The 22558-nt window shown below is 44.0% G+C and overlaps 2 protein-coding genes and 1 long non-coding RNA gene across 4 annotated transcripts in view; 2 read left to right on the forward strand and 1 right to left on the reverse strand.

Moving 5' to 3' along the window:
• Positions 1-18825, forward strand: part of LOC132473518 (endoplasmic reticulum junction formation protein lunapark-B-like) — a 56353-nt gene extending 37528 nt beyond the window's left edge. Inside the window, exons 11-17 of one of the 2 annotated variants that reach the window (XM_060073689.1) lie at positions 4635-4727; positions 5542-5647; positions 6959-7029; positions 10574-10744; positions 14082-14174; positions 16355-16559; positions 17049-18825. In XM_060073689.1, the coding sequence (XP_059929672.1) occupies positions 4635-4727; positions 5542-5647; positions 6959-7029; positions 10574-10744; positions 14082-14174; positions 16355-16559; positions 17049-17061 (752 nt within the window). In that variant the 3' untranslated portion in view covers positions 17062-18825. The remainder of the gene's footprint in view (positions 1-4634; positions 4728-5541; positions 5648-6958; positions 7030-10573; positions 10745-14081; positions 14175-16354; positions 16560-17048) is intronic. The other variant, XM_060073690.1, reaches the window with a different exon arrangement.
• On the forward strand, positions 14181-15018 carry LOC132473526 (uncharacterized). The gene is made up of 2 exons (XR_009529432.1): positions 14181-14574; positions 14642-15018. It is a non-coding gene; the product is annotated as an uncharacterized LOC132473526 (long non-coding RNA).
• The window catches only part of LOC132473524 (acetylcholine receptor subunit alpha-like), a 56144-nt gene continuing 52347 nt past the window's right edge, over positions 18762-22558 (reverse strand). The window contains exons 6-10 of the mRNA XM_060073711.1: positions 22196-22433; positions 20859-21082; positions 20636-20750; positions 20348-20472; positions 18762-19700 (exon numbers count right to left, since the gene is read on the reverse strand). Coding sequence (XP_059929694.1) covers positions 19572-19700; positions 20348-20472; positions 20636-20750; positions 20859-21082; positions 22196-22433 — 831 coding nt within the window. The 3' untranslated portion in view covers positions 18762-19571. The remainder of the gene's footprint in view (positions 19701-20347; positions 20473-20635; positions 20751-20858; positions 21083-22195; positions 22434-22558) is intronic.

Genomic DNA, 22558 nt, shown 5'->3' on the forward strand with positions numbered 1-22558 from the left:
TTAATCGCGATTAATCGCAAGTTAACTATGACATTAATGTGATTAATCACGATTAAATATCTTAATTGCTTGACAGCACTTATAATATATATATATATATATATATATATATATATATATATATTAGTGCTGTCAAGCGATTTAAATATTTAATCGCAATAATGACATAGTTAACTTACGATTAATCGCGAGTAATCGTGATTAATCGCTAATCTTTTTTCTATGCTAAATATCCCTTGATTTCTTTTTCCCATTAATTGTTCTCATTTTAATGCTCTTATCAACATGGAGAAGTGCATCGGCTTGCCTTGTGCAAATGTTTTTTTATTGATAACAACATTGGCATATACTGATCAAAACAGGACGATACAAAAAAAAAGCCTATAGTGCAATTAAACGATGAACATACAAACACACTGCCTTGAACATAGCAGTCAGGCTACTCCTTCTTTGTTTTGAGCTTAAGAAATAAGAAAAAAAAAATAATAATAATAATAAATTGCGTTCATCACGCGATAAAATAATTAACGCTGTTAAAATTGGTTTGCGTTAACACCGTTAATAACGCGTTTAAAGGTCCCATGACATGCTATTTTATGTATTCTTTAATATAGGTATTAGTGGGCAACTAACACAGTATTCAAAGACGTTCCCTAAATTCAGCCGTGGTGCAGAGTTACAGCCACTCCGAGCCAGTCGCACATTGAGCTTCCCCCAAATGCGCTGTTTCGGTGGGCGTGTCAAGGAGGAGGGTGGGGGTGTGGCCCTGAGCAGCTTGCAGCCACCATGCGCTCTGTTTACAGTGGATGTATCGCAATGGCGAGCCGCACACAGCCTTTAGCCGTGTTCTGTAAATATTCTAGAACACACGGGAGTCCTGGAGCTCTATATCTAAATATTATCATATAGCCTACACAGATATCTATATCATATAATCTATATTATCACGGCCAAAAGCTGTGTGAGCCGATATTATGAATCTCAAACGACCGCGTTGGGTTCTCCGACGTTCCTGGTTCTTCAACGTCCACATCGATGTGAATACACACACTGTAACGCAAGTGTTTCTTGTCGGTTCTTTGACGTGTCTTGTATTTCCACAACGAGACTGTCGTGGGGGTTATCTGAGCCATGGTTGAGAAGGAATTGGGGGAAAGGAACTTTGATTTGACTCGCTGAAGTACATGAACTGCGACATGCCGCCGGTTGCCGCGAGGCACCATCGCCCGGCAGCGGGCAGCCGGCAGCAGGCAGCGCGCGGTTCAGTCGACTTCAGGTTGATGTGAAAGTGGAAGAACCAGAGACGTCGCAGAACCCGACAAAGTCGTTTGTGATTCATAATATCGTCTGGAGGCGCACACAATATGTTATATGATATAGATATCTATGTATATGATATTATTTAGATATAGAGCTCCAGGACTGTAACGCAAGTGACTCGAGACACGAGACTCGTATTGGGGGTTATCTCAGCCAAGGTTGAGAATGAATTGGGGGGGAAGGAACTTTGGCTTTGACTCCCTCAAGAACATGAACCACGACATGGAGGAGAAAGGGATTGTTGGCGGCGAATGTCTCCCGCTTGAGCCCCGCTGAGGGACCACCGCCGGAGGCGGAGGTGCATAAGCGCTGCCCGGCAAAGATCCCTTTCTCCTCCTTGTCGTGGTTCATGTTCTTGAGGGAGTCAAAGCCAAAGTTCCTTCCCCCCAATTCATTCTCAACCTTGGCTGAGATAACCCCCAATACGAGTCTCGTGTCTCGAGTCACTTGCGTTACAGTCCTGGAGCTCTACATCTAAATAATATCATATAATACATAGATATCTATATCATATAACATATTGTGTGCGCCTCCAGACGATATTATGAATCACAAACGACTTTGTCGGGTTCTGCGACGTCTCTGGTTCTTCCACTTTCACATCAACCTGAAGTCGACTGAACCGCGCGCTGCCTGCGGCCGGCTGCCCGCTGCCGGGCGATGGTGCCTCGCGGCAACCGGCGGCATGTCGCAGTTCATGTACTTCAGCGAGTCAAACCAAAGTTCCTTTCCCCCAATTCCTTCTCAACCATGGCTTAGATAACCCCCACGACAGTCTCGTTGTGGAAATACAAGACACGTCAAAGAACCGACAAGAAACACTTGCGTTACAGTGTGTGTATTCACACACACACACACACACACACACACACACACACACACACACACACACACACGTGGCGCTCGCACGGTCGAGTCTCATTGGCGGGCCAACGTCTCTGGGCGGGCCAGGCAGAGTAAGGGGAGGAGCTGAGATTCCTCATGACGTCATGAGCACAGATTTCCAAATCAGCGCGCTTGAGCCTCCGTTTTTTTCAAAGGCGAGCAGAACAGCTAGTGCTCGTTTTACACCAAACGCAAGTTTTAGCAACTGGGGGACCATAGGCAGGCTAGGGGAACTCATATTTATGTTAGAAAACCTCATAAATTGAGATTTTCATGTCATGGGACCTTTAACTGACAGCACTAATATATATATATACAGTTGTTGTTTTTTTTTGACATTAGCATTTAAAAAAACTTTCAACAAGAAGCATGTTTTTGATAGTACTGAATGTTTGCTATGTTTGTAACTGTTAATTTTACTTATAACATTGAATCTAGTTGAAAGGCTAACGTAGATTGTGTTTGTTTTACTGATGAGAGGAAATAAAAACAATGAGAAAGCCAAAACAAGGAGATGTTAGCTCCGCCTAAATGCATTTATTTCGTCTCATTTATAAAGTATTTAATACGGGTTTTATGTTTTCAATAACAAGTGCATAGAACAAAGTTGTGATTTATCTCTTTGAAATGGCTGGTTTAAGTTAATACATAAGGGGATGCGGAATTGGCAGTAAAAACGTTCAGGAATGTTCATTCATGGTCAAAAATGATTTTATAAATAAGGCCTGTTGTGAATTGGGTCGCGATGGTTTGTAGTTTAAAAAAAATTGGTCCACAGAAAAAAAGTGCACTACACTGTCTGCGCACACCCCTTCTGATGCCTCCATCTCAACACAGTCTCACTCCCTACTCGTCAAATGTGTGACGCATGGCCAAGGATCCCTGGTGTCAATCTCTTACGAAATTTATTTTTCGTCGTTTTTCAACGCGGGGGCCCGTCAGATAGACATTCATGTTAATCCCTCACCGTCGGATATCGACGAAAGGAAATCGATGTCCATCAACGGTGATGCCGTCACGTTATGCAACTATTGATTTGTTTGACATGATCTAAAAACAACAACAATGCAGACCATCAGAGCCATCAACCTTAGGTTACTTTGATCTTGCATAATTTTATTCAGCTCCGGTGTTTGTAACGTAAGGTAAAACAAATCATAATAATTACGATGATGATGATGATATAATAAAAATAATTATAATAATTGAATATTTATCTCACTTTGTGTATCAGTCACTTTGCGACTGGGTTATCTCACTTTGATACACAAAGTGAGATAAATATTCAATTATTATAATTATTATTATTATATCATCATCATCGTCATTATTATGATTTGTTTTACCTTACGTTACCAACACCGGAGCTGAATAAAATGATGCAAGATCAAAGTAACTTAAGGTAGATGGCTCTGATGGTCTGCGTTGTTTTATTTTTAGATCATGTCAAACAAATCAATAGTTGCATAACGTGACGGCATCACCGTTGATGGACATTGATTTCCTTTCGTCTATATCCGAGTGTGAGGGATTAACATGAATGTCAACATGAATGTCTATCTGATTGACCCCCGCGTTGAAAAACGACACTAAAGGTAAAACATGAATGTCTATCTGACGGACCCCCGCGTTGAAAAAAAACGAAAGGGAGTGAGACTGTGTTGTCCATCTCTCTCTTTCTCTCTCTCTCTCGTTTCGTTCCGTTGAGCACGAAAATGGTCTGAGAAACATTCAAAATGCATTGGTTTACATTTCGGTCTGTGGAGCACGAAAAATTTGTTTCAGTTGTTGAGGAGGCCTGCTTTAAAAATAAAATATTTTAAAATATTGACGTATATAACCAGAGGGTCCACTGTACTGTCTGCGCACACCCCTTCTGAAGCCCTTCTCTCTCTCGCTCGCTCGCTCTCTCGTCTGAGAAATGCTCCCATTCAAACTGCATGGGTTTACATTTCGTTCTATCTAGCACAAAAAAGTCAGAGAAACGCTCCTATTCATAATGCATTGGTTTACATTTCATTCTGTGTAGCACGAAGAAAGTCGGACAATCGTGTCCTGGGACACGATTCAATAGGTTAACGTTGTGTGCGCGTGAGAACGAAATCGCGTGATACCGGGTTGGGTGGTGCAGATGCAGGGGAACCCAATACCATTAGCACAAGTCAGTTCACCCTCCCCAACTGTCCCAACTCTTTTCCAAACACCCTGACCTTGGACACACATGATCCGTCCCCGACTCTCAACGTTCTCAATGTACTTTCTCCCTGCCCCCCTCTCTGTTGCTCCTTTTTCTTGTTTGTGAACATGGGTGAGTTTTAGTAGATTGTGTTACTTTTCGTTTTTCTCTGTGAATGTGAGCTGTCTTACCACAGAAGAGTAACGCAGAAAGGGTTGTTATGTCTGTGTTTCCTCCCTGGTCCCTCTCTCAGCTCCAGGGGGTCCCCCTGAGAGATCTGCTCTGTCAACCCATGTCCACCAGGGGGCCATACACAGAACACCCTGCTCTCCCATCCCAGGTGAAGGTAGGCTTCCAGTCCAGTGCCGTGTTCCAATACCCGTACTTCCATGAGTATACTTAAAGGAATAGGGTATACTATCCGTACTATCCGTACTCACTGAGTACGTTCATTTTTCAGATGTGAGTGCTGTTCTAAATCGAGTACTCCGTGGTGCACTTACCGGAAATGACGATCGCGACAGCCGCCTAAAAAAACTATTCAGAGGCGATTGTAAAATGTAATAAATATGAATATGTAACACGACAAAACTTACATTTGTATGGTGCAGAAGCTGCAGGCGCTGTCCCTTCGGTATCCATTTTTTTTCGAGTTGATCGCTCAGCTTGGCTCCGCCTCTTCCGCTACGTAGCTAAGATGGCTGCCGTTGAGTACAGAAAGTGTCCTTCGATCCACACTTCACGATTAGCCCGTTTTGAGTACGACATCCGGGTCTTTGAAGTATACTTCTTTTCGCCAGATCTGAATTGGAACGTACTACGTACTCAAACTTTGGCTAGTAAGTACGGATTGTACGGGTATTGGAACACGGCACAGCTATCCACCCAGAGGCCTGGCTTGTGCCACTTAAAAAGTAATAATAATAACAACAGTACAGAATATGTAAACTTTTACCTTATTTAGATAATTGTTTTATGCAAAGGAGATAAGGCTAAGAACAATCAAGGCATACAATAAAATTTGGTTTGGTGCTGCTAACCACATAAAACAACTGCAGGATGCTGGGTAGTAGCCATTGGGCTCAAGATGAACTAAGTGTAGACATAGAGATTTGTCAGGATATTAGAGATTGGTGTGTCAGTGACCTGGTCTTCCCCAGGCATGCACCCTCCTGGGCCTCCGTTAGCCAGGCCTGTCCTGCCCAGAGAGCGAGGCACGGTGGACCGTGTCATAGAGTACCTGGTGGGAGACGGCCCCCAGAACAGGTGAGCATCAGGGAGTAACGCTGCTTTACATTCACTAAATATACAATCAACCAGGCAAGTTACTACCTTGGTAATGGCATTTTTTTGAAACCCATTTATAGTTGGGGACGTCTAAGAAGATTCATATTCCAATCAGTGACATTTAGGGGCCACTCACACTAGGGCCGTTTGCCTGTTCCGTGCTGCAGGAAGATTCAGCACGATTCCCCCCGCTGGCCCGTGGTCACACTGCTCCCAAAGGCTGTGGCCTGGGCACGATTGCTCCTTCATACACACGTCATCACGTTGTAATACGATAAATACGTCATCACCAAGCGTCCTCGCTGCCATAACAACAATGGAGAACAACAACGTGAATGCTGTCATCGGCCCAAATTTCAAGTAAACACTCGACTTCACTATCGCACCAACGTAAACCCACTCGTGAACCGCTTGCCGCCATTGATTAAAATGATTGTTGTGGGGAGGAAGGGCATGGACCTATAAAGAAAGAAGGGTCGCGCAAGGACTACGTCATCCAGCTCACTTTGCGTATCCGCGAATGTCGTCTCATTAGCATCTGTACTTTGGCCACGGGGCGGTTCCGTGCTGGAATACGGTTGGCGTGGTCACACTAGCCAAACGATCTAGACTTTAGTAAAGTATGCAAATGAGCTCGGGCACGGGGCCGCGGCCCTAGTGTGAGTGGCCCCTTATGCCGCTTTTCCACCACACATGTAGCTCGACTCGACACGACTCGACACGACACGACTCGACACGGTAGCAGCACGGGTGCTTTTCCACCGCAAATAGTACCTCCTGGACGTGGGCGGGGTCGGCTGCGCGAAAGGGCCGTGACGTATTTGTGTACGCGACGCAAACAACACATACGCAACCCACACATGGACAGAACCCACATAACAACAATGGAGGACATCGATCGCATTACTATTATTAGCTGGCATGTTGAAGAAGTTGGAGAAGTGGAACATGTTGGCTGCGGCGCTGCTATGGATGTTACCAGCATGGTTGCCATGTCGCTCTCGTGACTTCGTCACACTCTCTGGCCAATCAGTCGCCGGCCGTCTGCCGACGTCACCTTTTAGCATCGGCTCAACTCGCTTGGAACCTAGAGCGAGTAGGTACTAGAAAAAGCAGCCACTTCAGGTACCAGATACCATGGTACCGCGGTGGAAACGCAAAAAATGCGAGCTGAGTCGAGTCGTGTCGAGCTGGTACCATGCAGTGGAAAAGCGGCATAAGAGAGCTGAATGAGGGCTTAAGACAGGATGGTTTAAATAATCCTAACCCAATGTCTTTGTGTGTTTCTAGATATGCTCTCATCTGCCAGCAGTGTTTTTCTCACAATGGGATGGCTCTGAAAGAGGAGTTTGAATATATAGGTAACAAAAAACAATTTTACTCACGGTACTATCTCCATACACAGACACGTTCCGCTTTATTTCTCATGTGATCCATGCGAGATCAACTGTTAATGAAGGTCATTGACATGTTTTATATTATTTGTGCATGTCGTTAAGCCATGGCTACTTAGTCGTTGAAGCTATACTATATTGTTTCTGCTGGTAGGGGTCTCAATCAACATAATAAGAAAAGACATGTTTGATGACGGTGGAGTTGTTGTTTTCTCCCCCATTGACAGTGAAAACCAATGTGATGGGCAGAACTCTTGTTCAAGGATGAGTTAATGTATTAAAGCTGTGTTAACAGCTGAAGATAATGTTGTCTGAGGTATTCTAGTGCTGTTTTCCATGGGTAAGACAATCATAATAAATGTTACTGTATGACGTTACCGTACCCATTACTGTGTTTCCCGCAACATTGTATGCTAACCACCAACCCACATGAACTGTGATGAGTGCACAGGTAACAACAGTGCAATTATCCATTGCATAGATAACACTAAGTGTTTACAAGCAGGTAAAAAAAAGTGTGGCCAGTAAGCACATGGACTATAAAAGATATGTTAAAGGTGCCATGACATGCTATTTTATGGATGCTTTAATATAGGTATTAGTGGGCCACTAACACAGTATTCAAAGACGTTCCCGAAATTCAGCCGTGGTGCAGAGTTACAGCCACTCCGAGCCAGTCGCACATTGAGCTTCCCCCAAATGCGCTGTTTTGGTGTCTGTAGCTATAATGCAAATAAGGAGGAGCATGGCGGGTCAAGGAGGAGGGTTGGGGTGTGGCCCTGAGCAGCTTGCAGCCACTGTACCATGCGCTCTGTTTACAGAGGATGTATCGCAATGGCGAGGCGTACACAGCCTTTAGCTGTGTTCTGTACATATTCTACAACACACGGGAGTCCTGGAGCTCTATATCTAAATAATATCATATAGCCCTTATAGATATCTATATCATATAATATATATTATCACGGCCAAAAGCTGTGTGAGCGGATATTATGAATCTCAAACGACAGCGTTGGGTTCTACGACGTTCCTTGTTCTTCCACGTCCACATCCATGTGAAGTAGACTGAACCGCGACAAGGAGGAGAAAGGAATTGTTGCCGGGCAGCGTTTAGGCACCTCCGCCTCCTAAAGCGCCGAGGCGGTGGTCCCTCGGCAGCGGGAAGCGGGGCTCAAGCGGGAGACATTCGCCGCCAACAATCCCTTTCTCCTCCATGTCGTGGTTCATGTTTTTGAGGGAGTCAAAGCCAAAGTTCCTTCCCCCAATTCATTCTCAACCATGGCTGTGATAACCCCCACTACGAGTCTCGTTGTTGAAATACCAGAGACGAGAGTCCGACGTGTTATGCGCCATAACACCAAAAATCAGAACGGTTATCCAAATAACAAGGAAGTGTACAACACTTGCGTTACAGTCCTGGAGCTCTATATCTAAATAATATCATATGATACATAGATATCTATATCATATGATATAATACATATTATCACGGCCAAAAGCTGTGTGCGCCTCCAGACGATATTATGAATCACAAACAACTTCGTCGGGTTCTGCGACGTCTCTGGTTCTTCCACTTTCACATCAATCTGAAGTAGACTGAACCGCACGCTGCCTGCTGCCGGCTTCCCGCTGCCGGGCGGTGGTGCTTCGCGGCGGTGGTGCCTCGCGGCAACCGGCGGCATGTCGCAGTTCATGTACTTCAGGGAGTCAAAGCCAAAGTTCCTTTCCCCCAATTCCTTCTCAACCATGGCTGAGAAAACCCCCACTACAGTCTCGTTGTGGAAATACAAGAGACGTCAAAGAACCGACAAGAAACACTTGCGTTACAGTGTGTGTGTATTCACACACGCATACACACACACGTGGCGCGCGCACGGTCGTGTCATTGGTGGGCCAAGTCTCTGGGCAGGCCAGGCAGAGTAAGGGGAGGAGCTGCAGTGTGACGACATAGGAAACCACATTCCAATTCAGCAGGCTTGAGCCTCCGTTTTTTTCAAAGGCGAGCAGAACGCCTGGTGCTCGTTTTACACCGAAAGCAAGTTTTAGCCACTTGGGGACCATAGGCAGGCTAGGGGAATTCATTTTTATGTTAGAAAACCTCATAAAGTAAGATTTTCATGCCATGGCACTGTCATGCCAAATTTGTACCGGCTGCCAAATTTGTACCGGGCGCATCATCCATACGTTATCCATTCCAAACCTGCCTGCCAGATGATCGCGTCGTCCGTTGCCGGGCAGGTTTCAAAAAACATTCGCGCTCATGTTGCCAAAGACGAAATAACATAATACAGTTAACGGATCGCTAGATAACACTTGTTTTTACTTTATATTTGTATTGTATTCAATTGTTTAATCAAATTTAGCAAGTAAACTGAGTGTTTAAAGCAGGTCAAGGACGAAATAGCACAATACAGATAACGGATCGCTAGATAGAAGGTTCGCGAATGTCCGTGAACCTTTCACGTCATTCACGTCATTTCACGATCATCTGTTGCCAGGTAGGTTTGGAATGGATTACGTATGGATGACGCGCCCGGTACAAATTTGGCAGCCGGTACAAATTTGGCATGACAGCACCTTTAAGCTGATTATACATAGACTATATAATACAGGTTAAACTGAATTAACAGACAATTATCATAGATTGTATATTAATACAGGTTAAACTGACTTAACATAGACTATATAATATAGGTTAAACTGAGTTAACATCGACTATATAATACAGGTTAAACTGATTAATGATAGAATATATAATACAGGATAAACTGAGTTAACATAGACTCTATAATACAGGTTATACCGAGTCAACACAGACTGTAGGTTAAACTGAGTTGACATAAACTAGGTTAAACTGAGTTAACATAGACTATATAAAACAGGTTTAACTGATTAAACATGGACTTTATAATTAAGGTTCAACTGTCTTTTGATATGTGTACATCAATAGAAAGTTTAGAAACTATATAAGGCTTTTGTCACCACAAAGTTTCACCAAAAGCAGTACTCCTCTCCTTCCAGAACGTGTATCCAATTCAGGTTTTTGGTATTCCGTAATACTGATTTGTGAGTTCTGCATTTATTCTGTTCAGGAAATCTCTGTGGGTAAAACAAAATGTAAATACAAAATTAGCTGCCCAAGGTAAGTCTGTTTGGTAACTCTAACTCGCTGGCTGGCATGAGCCACTGGGAACACTAGCACATGGCAGCTAGATCAATATTATCAAAGAAACAAATCGCCTCTGGATTACGGTTTTCCCAGTTTCCTCGGATGTAGGGGGGTAAAGGGAATTGAACATTGACATGCAACCTCACCAAATGTAACGGGCCGTACCTTGAATAAAGCTACGGAATAAAAAAATAAAGAAATTGGTTTTCATGAGGAAATGTTACATATTATACCATTAAAACACACAGTGAATCAGTGGGTTAGCTCTGGAGTAGATGTGTGTGACTAAGCTGATCTTTTGCGTTGTTAATTGTCTTGTTCACATTCCTCCTCCATGTTCAGCCTTCCGTTGTGCGTATTGTTACTTCATGAACCCGGCCCGCAAGACGCGCCCCCAGGCCCCCAGGCTTCCAGAGTTCAGCTTCGAGAGGAGGCTGAGGGCCGAGTCCCCTTCCCCAGGGCCGGTGCCTCATTCCGGCTCAGAAACAGAGGAGAGTGCCACACCGTCTGGAGGTACTGACACATGAAACCACAGCAGGCTGCTTCATTTTAGGCTTTAAAGAGCAACTGTTTTCCCACACACAAGATTGATTAGTCATGACATTTTCAAAAGGTTTATTCTTGTCCCAACTAGGAGTGAATCTCTAGATGTGAGATTGACAGATCAACTAGGAGATCAATATATTTTTGAGAACGATCCGACCCGTCACTCAAAAACCGTGACCCGATCCGAACCGTGAGCTTTGTGATCCGTTGCACCCCTACCAAACATGACAACAACTTTTTCAAAAACGAGCCTATCCTAGCTTTAAGAGACATTGAATTTATCGTTGTGTTTGGATATAGAATGACCAACGTATCTAAAGTAGTATATCTGTATAGGCTCTTTATCATTCAAATGTAATGGGGAAGTCAAAGTGCCGGCATCATCATTGCTGAACCTTTGAGCTCAGCCTTTAAAGATGAACTGAACTGAAATTTGAAGTTTAGCTGATATAACAGATGTATTGTCTGCCTTCTCATTGATACAATAACAAAAAATGGCTTGACTTGCTAAAAGGGATTAAATAGTACGGTGAAAGTGTGGCGCCGCCATGTTGGATTTCAACAACGCTACGACACTTGCATGGTAACCTACTCCTACTCTGTGGCTCGAGCAGCCATAGCAGGTAATGAGTCAGTTCCTGAGGCTCGCTGAAATGGCTACAGAAAAACAAACAACCAGCTCTACAGGAGGATCATCTTATCGCATTGCCCCTGGCTGCAGTAATGCATTATAAAGGGCCAAGGCAGCTGGGGTAATGACTATTATAAAATAAATAACACTAAAAAATATTGTAGTGTATACTAATATTGTAAAAATACATTTCCACAGGCTTCCTTTGAATGGGAAACCAGCCCTTAAAACGGACTAACCCTCCGATAGCCCCTGTCATGTCAATCTCCACAAGCTAGCACTCCGACCATAAAGTGTATAAACTAGTACTCCGACGATATCACAGATCTATGTTTCCAAGCTGCTATTTAAACCATGGCGGGTCTGTAAACAGAAGTTCAACAAATGTCTCTTTCTACTCACCCTGATGTTCGCTGACTAGCCGATTGCTGATGCAGAGGGAGTTAAACTCGAAGAAGTAGTTTTAAAGTAAGATGTATCTGTGCAATATCCATCTGTTCAATATCCATCAACATCCATCAGAAAGTAAACCGCCAACATCCACCTAAAGTAAACGTGACGCTTGTGAATCCGCCTCGCATCAACGGGTGTATCTCCCAAAGTGCATCCAACATGTCTTTCAGGTCCCGTCCACCCGGAGCCGATTTTTTTGTGAAACCATGTCTTTAATAACCATGTTATTAGGCAGATAATAAACCATGTTCTTTAATAGGTCCATGGTCCCAGGGTGGTTTCAATTAAAACCGGACCTATGCGGTTTCGTGTTAGGATTCGTGTGGACGCCTGAAGCGACGTTAGAGTTGCGTTGAAAGTTACAGGTTTTTTTTTGTATAATTTTTTGTAGCTTTAAATACAGCCCCTTGTTCAATTTAATTACTAACTGTACATTCAGAAGTATTTCTACTCAATCTAAAAGGTTAAACAACTACTATCTCCTCCTCGACTTCAATGTTTTTATACAGCGCGCAGGCTGGATGCGCGCAGGCTTGATGCGCTCCACTTTTTTTTGTGGAGAACCAGCGCCTTGAATATGTAGGTACTACAGCGTCTGTACAGCTCGTTGCGTTTCCGCATTAAGTCCGTCTTTACAGAGATATTCCTGAAACTCATCAAAAGAAAAATGAGGGGGAAAGATCGTTTTCGCCTTGTTACTTGTTTGCTATTTATGGGGCGCTCCAGTGTCTCCGCTCGGACGTACCTTAGAGAGAGCATGGGCACTTCCAAAACCTCTCTCTCGCCGCACAGCATTTGAAATGCCCTATGCAACCTATGCAAGTCATGGTTGACCGGGACCTCTCGGCAGCAAACCGATTCAATGGCAGTGTCCATGCTCCGGCAGCACCCACACGATCCGAAGGTGGAGCTGGAGCCTGAAATTGATCCCTCTCCACCTGGCAGTCGGACACTACAGGCATGTCCCACACAGGCTCAAACCAGCCATATTAAAATCACTATTTCCCGCCGTGGAGTGTAGAAGACGTTTGCGTGTCTGCAGCAACGACCTAGTCCTACCATGCCAGTAACGTCACCGGCGCTCTAATACTAAGACGCATTTTCTTTTGTTGCTAAAAAAAAGCTATATATAGATTTTTTTTTCAATATTTTTTAGTGTTATTTATTTTATAATGGTCATATTCTAACACGTTATCGAAACTGAGTGGCTGCCGAGGATTTTTCGTTCTCAGTGGGTGTTGGTCTCCGCCAGGGCTGCGCCTTGTCACCATTCTTGTTTGTGATATACATGGACAGGATATCGAGGCGTAGTCGTGGTGGGGAGGGGATGCAGTTCGGTAGTCTGAGGGTCTCGTCACTGCTTTTTGCAGATGATGTGGTCATCATTGAATCATCGGCCTGTGACCTTCATCACTCACTGGATCGGCTGGTGGCCGAGTGTGAAGCGGCTGGGACGAGGATCAGCACCGCTATATCTGAGGCCATGACTCTTAGCAGGAAACCGGTGGATTGCTTACTCCGGGTAGGAAATGAGTCCTTAGCCCAAGTGAAGGAGTTCAAGTACCTCAGGGTCTTGTTCGCGAGTGAGAGTACGATGGAGCGTGAGATTGGCCGGAGAATCGGAGCAGCGGGGGCGGTATTGCGTTTGCTTTACGCACCGTTGTTACGAAAAGAGAGCTGAGTCTGCAAGGCAAAGTCGATCTTCGTTCCTATCCTCACCTATGGTCATGAGGGTTGGGTGATGACCGAAAGGACGAGATCGTGGGTACAAGCGGCCGAGATGAGTTTTCTCAGAAGGGTGGCTGGCGTCTCCCTTAGGGATAGGGGGAGACGCTCAGCCATCTGTGAGGAAGTCGGATTAGAGCCGCTGCTCCTTTACTTAGAAAGGAGTCAGCTGAGGTGGTTCGGGCATCTGGTAAGGATGCCCACTGGGCGCCTCCCTTGGGAGGTGTTTCAGGCACGTCCAGTGGGGAGGAGACCTCGGGGAAGACCCAGGACTAGGTGGAGAGATTATATCTCAACACTGGCCTGGGAACGCCTCAGGATCCCCCCGTCAGAGTTGGTCAATGTGGCCCGGGAAAGGGAAGTCTGGGGCCCCCTGCTTGAGCTGCTCCGCCCGCGACCCGACCTCAGATAAGCGGATGAAGATGAGATGAGACACGTTATCGATGTTCATTATTTCAGTTCAGTTCATCTTTAATGGTGTGATTCTGCCTCTAGCTAGGGCCCCAACTCCATGGACCTCTGTCCACAGCTTTATCCAGAGCCAGCAGCCCCCAGAGCACCCTCTGGCACAGCCCCTGCAGAATCCAGGTTCCCCTCTCTCCTTTTCTTCTCTGATTTTCATTTAATCTCAATTGCTTAAGCTAATTCCCCACGCCCCCTTGTGGAGTCCTGCTCTGTTGTAGATTAGGTAACGTTATAGATGGTCCCTGCTACACACCGTCTCTTTCCCTGGGACAATCAGGGGCAACATCTGGTGCGATTTTACTGTCTGAATGGAATTTAGTCCTTAATATCAAAATAAGGTATGAGAAGAGTCCACTTAACTTAACAGAGCGTAGGTCGTCAAGTCAAAGGTCATCAGGGCAATGCTGCAGTAGGAGAGAGTTATAACTAAACAGAGCATAGGTCGTCAGGTCAAAAGTCATCAGGTCAAAGGTCGTCAGGTAAATGCTGTGCTAGGAGAGAGTTATAACTGAACAGATTGTAGGTTGTCAGGTCAAAGGTTGTCAGGTCAATGCTGCGCTAGGAGAGAGTTATAACTGAACAGAGTGTAGGTTGTCAGGTCAACGGCATCAGATCATAGGTCGTCAGGTTGATAGTGTGGTCGGAGAGAGTTATGACTGAACAGAGCATAGGTCGTCAGGTCAATGGCATCAGATCATAGGTCGTCAGGTTGATAGTGTGGTAGGAGAGAGTTATAACTGAACAGAGCGTAGGTTGTCAGGTCAATGGCATCAGATCATAGGTCGTCAGGTTGATAGTGTGGTAGGAGAGAGTTATAACTGAACAGAGCGTAGGTTGTCAGGTCAATGGCATCAGATCATAGGTCGTCAGGTTGATAGTTTGGTAGGAGAGAGTTATGACTGAACAGAGCGTAGGTCGTCAGGTTAAAGGTCGTCAGGTCAATACTGTGGTAGGAGAGAGTTATAACTGAACAGAGCGTAGGTCGTCAGGTCAATGCTGAGGTAGGAGAGAGGTGTACAAACCACGTCGTCATGCAGTCGTTTTTCCCCTTGGCTCAGCTCTGTGAATTATCCCTTCATTGTGATCCCTTCAAAATGATTTCAGTGTTTCTTTCCCTGGTGTCTTGACTATTGATATGTCTAACATGGATGGTGTGTATAACTATTTATAACCTATCGGGATTTGAATGTGCCAGCGTTGGGTGTTTCCTGGCTTTTAGTGCAGCGCCACAGGAGGACTGCAGGGAGTTCAATGAATGTGTGTCCCTCTCTTTGGAATGCAGAGCCGCTCACTTTTACTGGATCAATGTTAACAGATTCACTCTCAAATTCCATCTTCTGATCTCTTCATATCCGAATGAACTTATTTGACTCTGCATTATTAAAGCCAAATCAAACACAAAAAAAACCAACCTCAGGGACATGAGCGTACACGATGGTGACTGACTCTAAGGTCACCAATCAGGCAGGGCCATTCATGACATATTGGAAGATTAGTTGAACTGGTTAAACACAGACACTATAATACAGGTTTCACTGTTTGAAAATCGTTGTTTTTACACATTTGCCGAGGTAATATACCGGCTTGATTTCTCACACCAATTTCCCCTCTTGAACCCTACACATTTGGGGTGTTCATTTTCATGTAAATGCAAATTGATGGCATCGCAGTACCAGGGGCGGGACTTAGAAACTTTTGTCGGGTTTAAAAAACATGTGGGCAGAAAAATAAAGAAGCCCAAAATAAACAAAAACACATTTGGAATATGCAAATTACTTTAAAGAGGTCTACTCTCCGTGTGTAGTCCCGCCTACTCCAATGAACCAAGAAAGCCGGCTCCTTGACAAAGGTAGAATAAACCCCCTAGGTTTTAACCAAGCAAGACATTCCCTGGCTAATGCAAGACCTTGCCTGCAGGGTGTGCCATGGACTTATAGACTTTATAAAATGCCTATAGAGTTTATAATACAGGTTTAACTGATTAAACATAGACTATAATATAATACAGGTTCAACTGACTTTTGATATGTGTACATTGATGAAAACTATGGCAGGCTTCTGGTAGAACGTGTTTCCCATTCCGATTTTGAGTATTCCTGACATCGGCAATCCTGATGATCGTTAGATTAGATTATTGCTTGCCCTGGATACAGGTTTATTTGTGTTTGGTTCATCTTTAAGGCGTCTATAAGTCAGTTGATGCTCTTGTTTCAGTCTCTTCATCAAACTAATTTTTCTCCTGTTCCCGCGTTCCCATCCTCTGCTTCTCGTTTGTTTCTCTCTGTCTTTCTGTCTTGCCTCAGACGAGAGGGAGGTAGGGGAAGAGGAGGAGTCTGGCAGGCAGGTGGTGGACAACAGCCAATCAGAGGAGTCCCTGCAGCAGAAAGGGGAGGAGGAGGAGGAGGAGGAGGAGGAGCAGCAGCGTGCTGAAGAACCAATGGAAGAAGCTGGATCGGAGGAGGCTCCTAGCGAAGGCCAAGAAGCAGAAGTACAAGCGTCAGATCTGCAGTGAGACTCTAAGGATGAACCCCTCTTCTCCCAGGTTGTGAAAAACAGGGAATCTGTTGAGGCGTTGATGATGACAATTATTGTGGGTGATGCTAATATTCTTTAGTTCGCTTCTATCCAGCCATGTTCATATATAATATATCATTGGCTTCTTATTGGCTACAGACTTCTCAAATAACAAATGCCAGTTAGGTTCTTCATAGCACATATCTAGATGACTACTAGGGAGTCGGCCAAGGAACTGTGGTAACTATGGTTTAGGCTACGATGGTTTCTGCCCATCAGAACGTGGTTTTATAGCTCTTAGAATTGATCAAAATATAGAATGCAACATAGCCAACTATAGGAAAAACAAGGAATTTGGTTGGCCATATTACAACGTCAGTATATAATGTATTATCTCCTGCAATAGTGCAACTCTATTTCCCTTACAAACTGAGGCCTTGTCAAAACAATCCTGCAAAGGTATTTCTCTGTCTGTTTTTAAAGGGATTCCTTCTAGAAAATCTCTCCTTCCAGAAGAAAAGGTGCTGATCAGACATACGAACTGAGGAGCATGTCTCAGAGGGCTTCTTCTTCAGGTGCCAGTCCAACACATGATGAAGGCCATGCTACCATGGGATTCAACTCAACTAAACACAACTGTAGTCTACCATTGTTTGTATGTTTTGGCACGTGCACTATGAGTGAACCAACAATAGATGAATACACGGCACACTTTTTCAAGCTTTGTTTTCACAGTCACTTTAAACGCAGAGTAATGCTACCATGTTTCAGTACCGTAAACATGTTAACCAGGCCTGAAGTCATCATCGGATTGGAATTCTTTGTTGGATAATTGACCACTATTTGGGGTTTGAAGGGGTACTAGTAGGGGCTGCCATTGGGGTACCACGCATACTATGAATTATTTATTGTATTTATGCTATTTGTATAGAAGTGGTTAGAATATGTAGCATATTCTGGAACATTGTTCTGATTTCTGATTAGTTTTAAGATATTTGATATGTTGACTATTGCATGGGCTTGCCTTAATGATAATTTAAAGTAACTGCAAAGTAGAATTATGTAATCATTGTCTCACTTTATTTGGAACACTATATTTATTGCAATCTTAATTAAATCCTCACATTGTGTCTGAGGGCGATACTTATAATGTGACCCGAAGGAGGACATTGGTTTATGAGCTAGAAGTCATGAATAGAACGGTCTCCATCCCGTCTACCAAAGACTCCAACAAAACCCTCTGTTAACCAGATGGTCAGGTTCAACTTATAAAAATAATCAGAGAGGTAAATACCACTAGTTTGGACCTATTCCTGTGTGACGCACAGAAATGGACATGCACGACAGAATACTGAATACTAAAATGTGTGCCGGGTTTTTCTGTAAATTTATTTCTCCCATAATCAGAATGTAGGATCCTGTTATGGTCTTGTCAACATAATATAAAATCAATCCATATGTACATATTATTTTACGTTTTAAAAACTTTGTGCATGTATTTGGCGATAGGCACTAAGATCACCCATATCCACAGTGTAACTCCAGTACCTACTTTTCATCCGAAATAAGTTTATTAAGGGGTTTCTTTTGAGTTAATTAATCAGCTTTATCTAAACCAGTCAGTTTATGTCTACAGAAGCCAGCTGATCTTCATCCTACTTGTACATTGTTTTCAGACACTTTCTGAAAATATTATTGAATTGATTTAGAAATGAGTCCTATTCTAGCTATTCTAGGTGATTTTACTCTAAAGAACAATTTACTCTAGGCTACATGCATCCAGGATTCCTGCATGTAAAGACACTGAAACCAGTCCTGGTGTGAGAGGGTTGGGTGACGCTTTGTATGTACGCTTTTGTTTGTTAGCAAGCATTACTTGAGGCTTTTTAGCGTTATAGCAGTCACTGTTCTAGCATATAGATATTCTTTCAGAGATAACCATTATTGTTCTGATTGTTTTGGTTGGCACCTTTTGCAGTCCCTCTGTGTGCCTTGGCTGCTATGTGTTTACATTGTATATTATTTTAGCACTAATGTAAAGCAGATTACAGTCGATTTAACCCTGATGGCAATGTTGGCCTAATTATTTATCAAAACGCTGGTTCAATTCAATATCACATCATTGCTTTTTAAGCTCTCCAATGCCATGTCTGTTGAATTAGGTTTTCAAGCATATGACTGCTTTTGCACTTTCAGTATTTTACCAATTCTGGATTTACTGTGTTTGCCATCAAATACACTTTGGAAACATTGCAATTGATATAGTGTCATGATTTTGTTATTGGTTATTGCTGTAGCCCTTGTGGGGATGTGTATTTTGTAATGGTATCATCTTGAGGGTACTAGGGGCCTCTGCGTGGGGGGTGCGACTACTTCCATGGGGTGCTGGTGATCAGGCGATCAATCTGAAGGAAAGCACATACTGTTGGATTTACACATTACTTTAGTTATTGGAACTTATTTTTATACAGTACAGTATATACTTTTTTATGAGATGCATACAAACAGGAAAATACAGGCACCTACAAAGGGTACGGACACATGGGGATTTAACAGACTCTATAGTTCCACCCATTCATGTTTTTTATAGATTTCTATAGGCCGGGAAACTCAATCAAACCATGCCTCAATGTGTCAACAATGTGTAAACAAGTAGAAAACAATCCAATAATATAATCATATGATATGCCAGAATAACACTAAGTCCTATGACTTAGTGCTGGTGATTAATGAAGCAGATATTAATGTCATATCATCCATATGGGAAGACGTATGGGTCTGTCTAACCAGGTCCCCCAAAGGCTTCGCTTGTCTTAGCTAAGTACAAGTCAATGGATATATGTTTGGTTCTTCATGACCTGGACTTAATCAGCAAAATGAACTGCATCATACACAAAAATATGTGTATTATGAAACAGGTGAAATGCAGACTCGGAAGGAGTCCTTCTCTGTGTATCGGGCTCCATATGCAGGTGGACCACTCTGCCTTCAGAGGAGGCGTGCTCACTACAGCGTGTTGAGCTCGATGAGCCGTCCAGCGAACACCCCAAGCGTGCCGATGATGCACACAGCCATGAACACGCACAGCAGGATGTGGTCCAGCACCATGGCAACGAACTTCCACTCCTCGGCCGCCTGGAGTGGTAGGGGACTCAGGGTCAACAACAGGCCACGCCTCGACACATGCAAGACCACTGATTCTGAGCAATATGGATATACAATCCATCTGGTCATTAATACAAGGTTCTTCTGGATTATCCTCAGTTATGTTAGTATTGTACACATAAGGGATCACTGTCCAATACCTAGTGCTCCAGTCTAACGCTATAACAGTATACTCTGCATTGATCAGACGATTATTAGTACTTGAGAGGTTGACGAAAATGGCATTGAGCACAACATAGGACGAAGTGCAGCACTCATTCCTTTGAAAACGTATTTTGTTTATTTTCAAGATTTGCCGAATTTTTGGTTCAAAGGTTGCCAGGTGTTTCCAGCAGGTTGTAAAGTTGAAAACCAATAGCATTTATGCAGGCATCATTACATTGATGCGCACCCAGTTTAGTTTGTTTGGGTTTTGTCTCGACCATTTACATACCTCAAACAAAGTGCATATCCGGAAGCGTGAAAAAATTAACTCACTGTCACCTCACCTCAGCTGACCTGCAACCGTTCAGTGCTGCATGACGAATTAATTAAATAAATGTCCCTTTTAACATTTTGACCTTTGTCCTAACAATAAAGGATAGGTATGGCTGACTGAAGAGGCAGTATGGACTCACGTTGTTTGCCTCCTCGTCTGACTTCATGGTCTCTGCGATGTAGCTCACGCCCTCGATGGCGCTGCGCACTTCAGGGTTCTTGGTGATTTGGGAGTTCAGGGGCACGTTGGTCGGGGTGGGCTTCCCTTCAAACAGGAAAAGGGTCAAAGGTTATAGTGGACTACGGAGTCTGCTTACACTTTTAGCATAGCACCCGTGTGTTTTAGCATGTTTACATGGCAAACGTGTGTTTCAACATCAGAATCAGGGTTTAATTTACAGACTGTGGGTGTTGTGTTTGGTGTAGACCTGAGATGTCAGAGATGTCCATCTCAATGGGGAAGAGCCTTTTCTGGCGGATCTCCTGGCTCGGTCTCTTCATGGTGGAGAAGAACATCATGTTGGGGATGGTTTGAATGAACACCTGAGAGAGAGAGCGAGAAGATGTGCATCTGGGTTTATTTGTGTGTATCTGGGTTTATTTGTGTGGGGGGTAAATGTTTTGCTGTATATGCACATTTCCGAGCTGTACCTTGCGGACCCAGTGGGGCATGGTGTGAGTGCTGGGCGAGCGGTGGTGGGTGTTGATCACGATGACGGTGACAATGATGGAGGAGATGACAAAAACCATGGTGAAGAGCATGTACTTCCCGATTAGTGGCACGGCGCTGGACGTGGACGGGATGAGCTCCACGATGACCAGTAGGAACACGGTGAGAGAGAGCAGTACCGAGATAGACAGGGTCATCTTCTCCCCTGAGAGAGACAGAGAATCACCAGAACACATGTGAGAGAGCAGCACCGAGATGGACAGGGTCATCTTCTCCCCTGAGAGAGAGATAGAGAGAGAGTCACCAGAACACGGTGAGGGAGAGCAGCACCGAGATGAACAGGGTCATCTTCTCCCCTGAGAGAGAGACAGAGTCACCAGAACAAGATGAGAGAGAGAGTCACCAGAACACAGTGAGAGAGCAGCACGAGATGGAAAGGGTCATCTTCTCCCCTGAGAGAGAGAGAGCAGCACCGAGATGGACTAATACTAAATGCCTACATCAGACCCCACATGATAAGAGGCACTGAGGTTTTTTCTACCTGTGTCGCCTGTGACGTTTAATTGGGGATATTGATTTTCTGCTTTACTTTCTTTGGGTCTTACTTTTTATTATTTTATTATTTATGAAAATACAATGTCCTCGCCAAGATGTGGGAATAGTCCATGTGGAAAAGAAAGTCACATGTAATTTCAGGAAAAGTGAAGGCTGGAAATGTTTTTCTTGCATTTAGCCTGTAGGGGTCTGTGCAGGCTTGGCACCTCCCAGGTAATATAAGGCCAGGTGTGTGTTTGTCAGACACGGAATGTCAAGGGAAAGAGGCGGTAGTTTAAAAAAGTCTTTCGACCGCGCATGTTAAGTTTAGTTTGTTACTATTTAAGTGTACTCGTTACTTATAAAGGTTTTTAGTTTCCCAGTACCATTTTCTTAATTTAGAAGACAGTTTGGTGAATTTTTGTATGTAAAAATAAACACAATTTTTTTTTAAAGTTGCAAGTTCTTGAAATCTTTGGAAGCAAGTCGAGCTGACCTCATCTTCTGTACCCATGGTCCAAATGAAGAACGGCCGAGACAACCTGCGTCTGGGCAGATAGAAGACCTTCCTAATTGAGTTTGTAGGAGAATACCTCCCTACCTGAGTCTGGGCAGCAGATTTAAGACCTCTACCTGAGTCTGTGGGTAGAAGACCTCCATATCTGAATCTGTGGGTAGAAGCCCTCCCTACCTGAGTCTGTGGGAGAAGACCTCTCTACCTGAGAGTCTGTTTGAGAAGACCTCCCTACCTGAGTCAGTAGGCAGCATGTAGAGGACCTCCTACCTGAGTCAGTGGGCAGGTAGAAGACCAGGCCGGTGAGGAAGGAGAACAGCATGCAGGGGATGATGACGTTGACTATGAAGTAGAGCGGCAGGCGCAGCATGAGGAAGTGGTAGGTGATGTCCAGGAAGGGGCTGTTGGGGCAGCAGGTGTAGTACACCCAGTGCTTCCAGCCACGGTAGTCCTTCAGAACCCACTCCCCTGACTCCATGAAGTTGCTCAGGTCTGGCCTGTCACTTTCCTGAAAAAGAAGATAGCGATGAAAGGCCTGATGATAACTTTGTATTTGTTATAGCATTTCAGATGTTTTTTTTAATACTGATACAAAATAAAACCAATTGAGACGCAGTATCAGTAAGCAATGAA

The sequence above is a fragment of the Gadus macrocephalus genome, chromosome 15, assembly GCF_031168955.1.
Source record: "Gadus macrocephalus chromosome 15, ASM3116895v1".
NCBI lineage: Eukaryota > Metazoa > Chordata > Actinopteri > Gadiformes > Gadidae > Gadus > Gadus macrocephalus.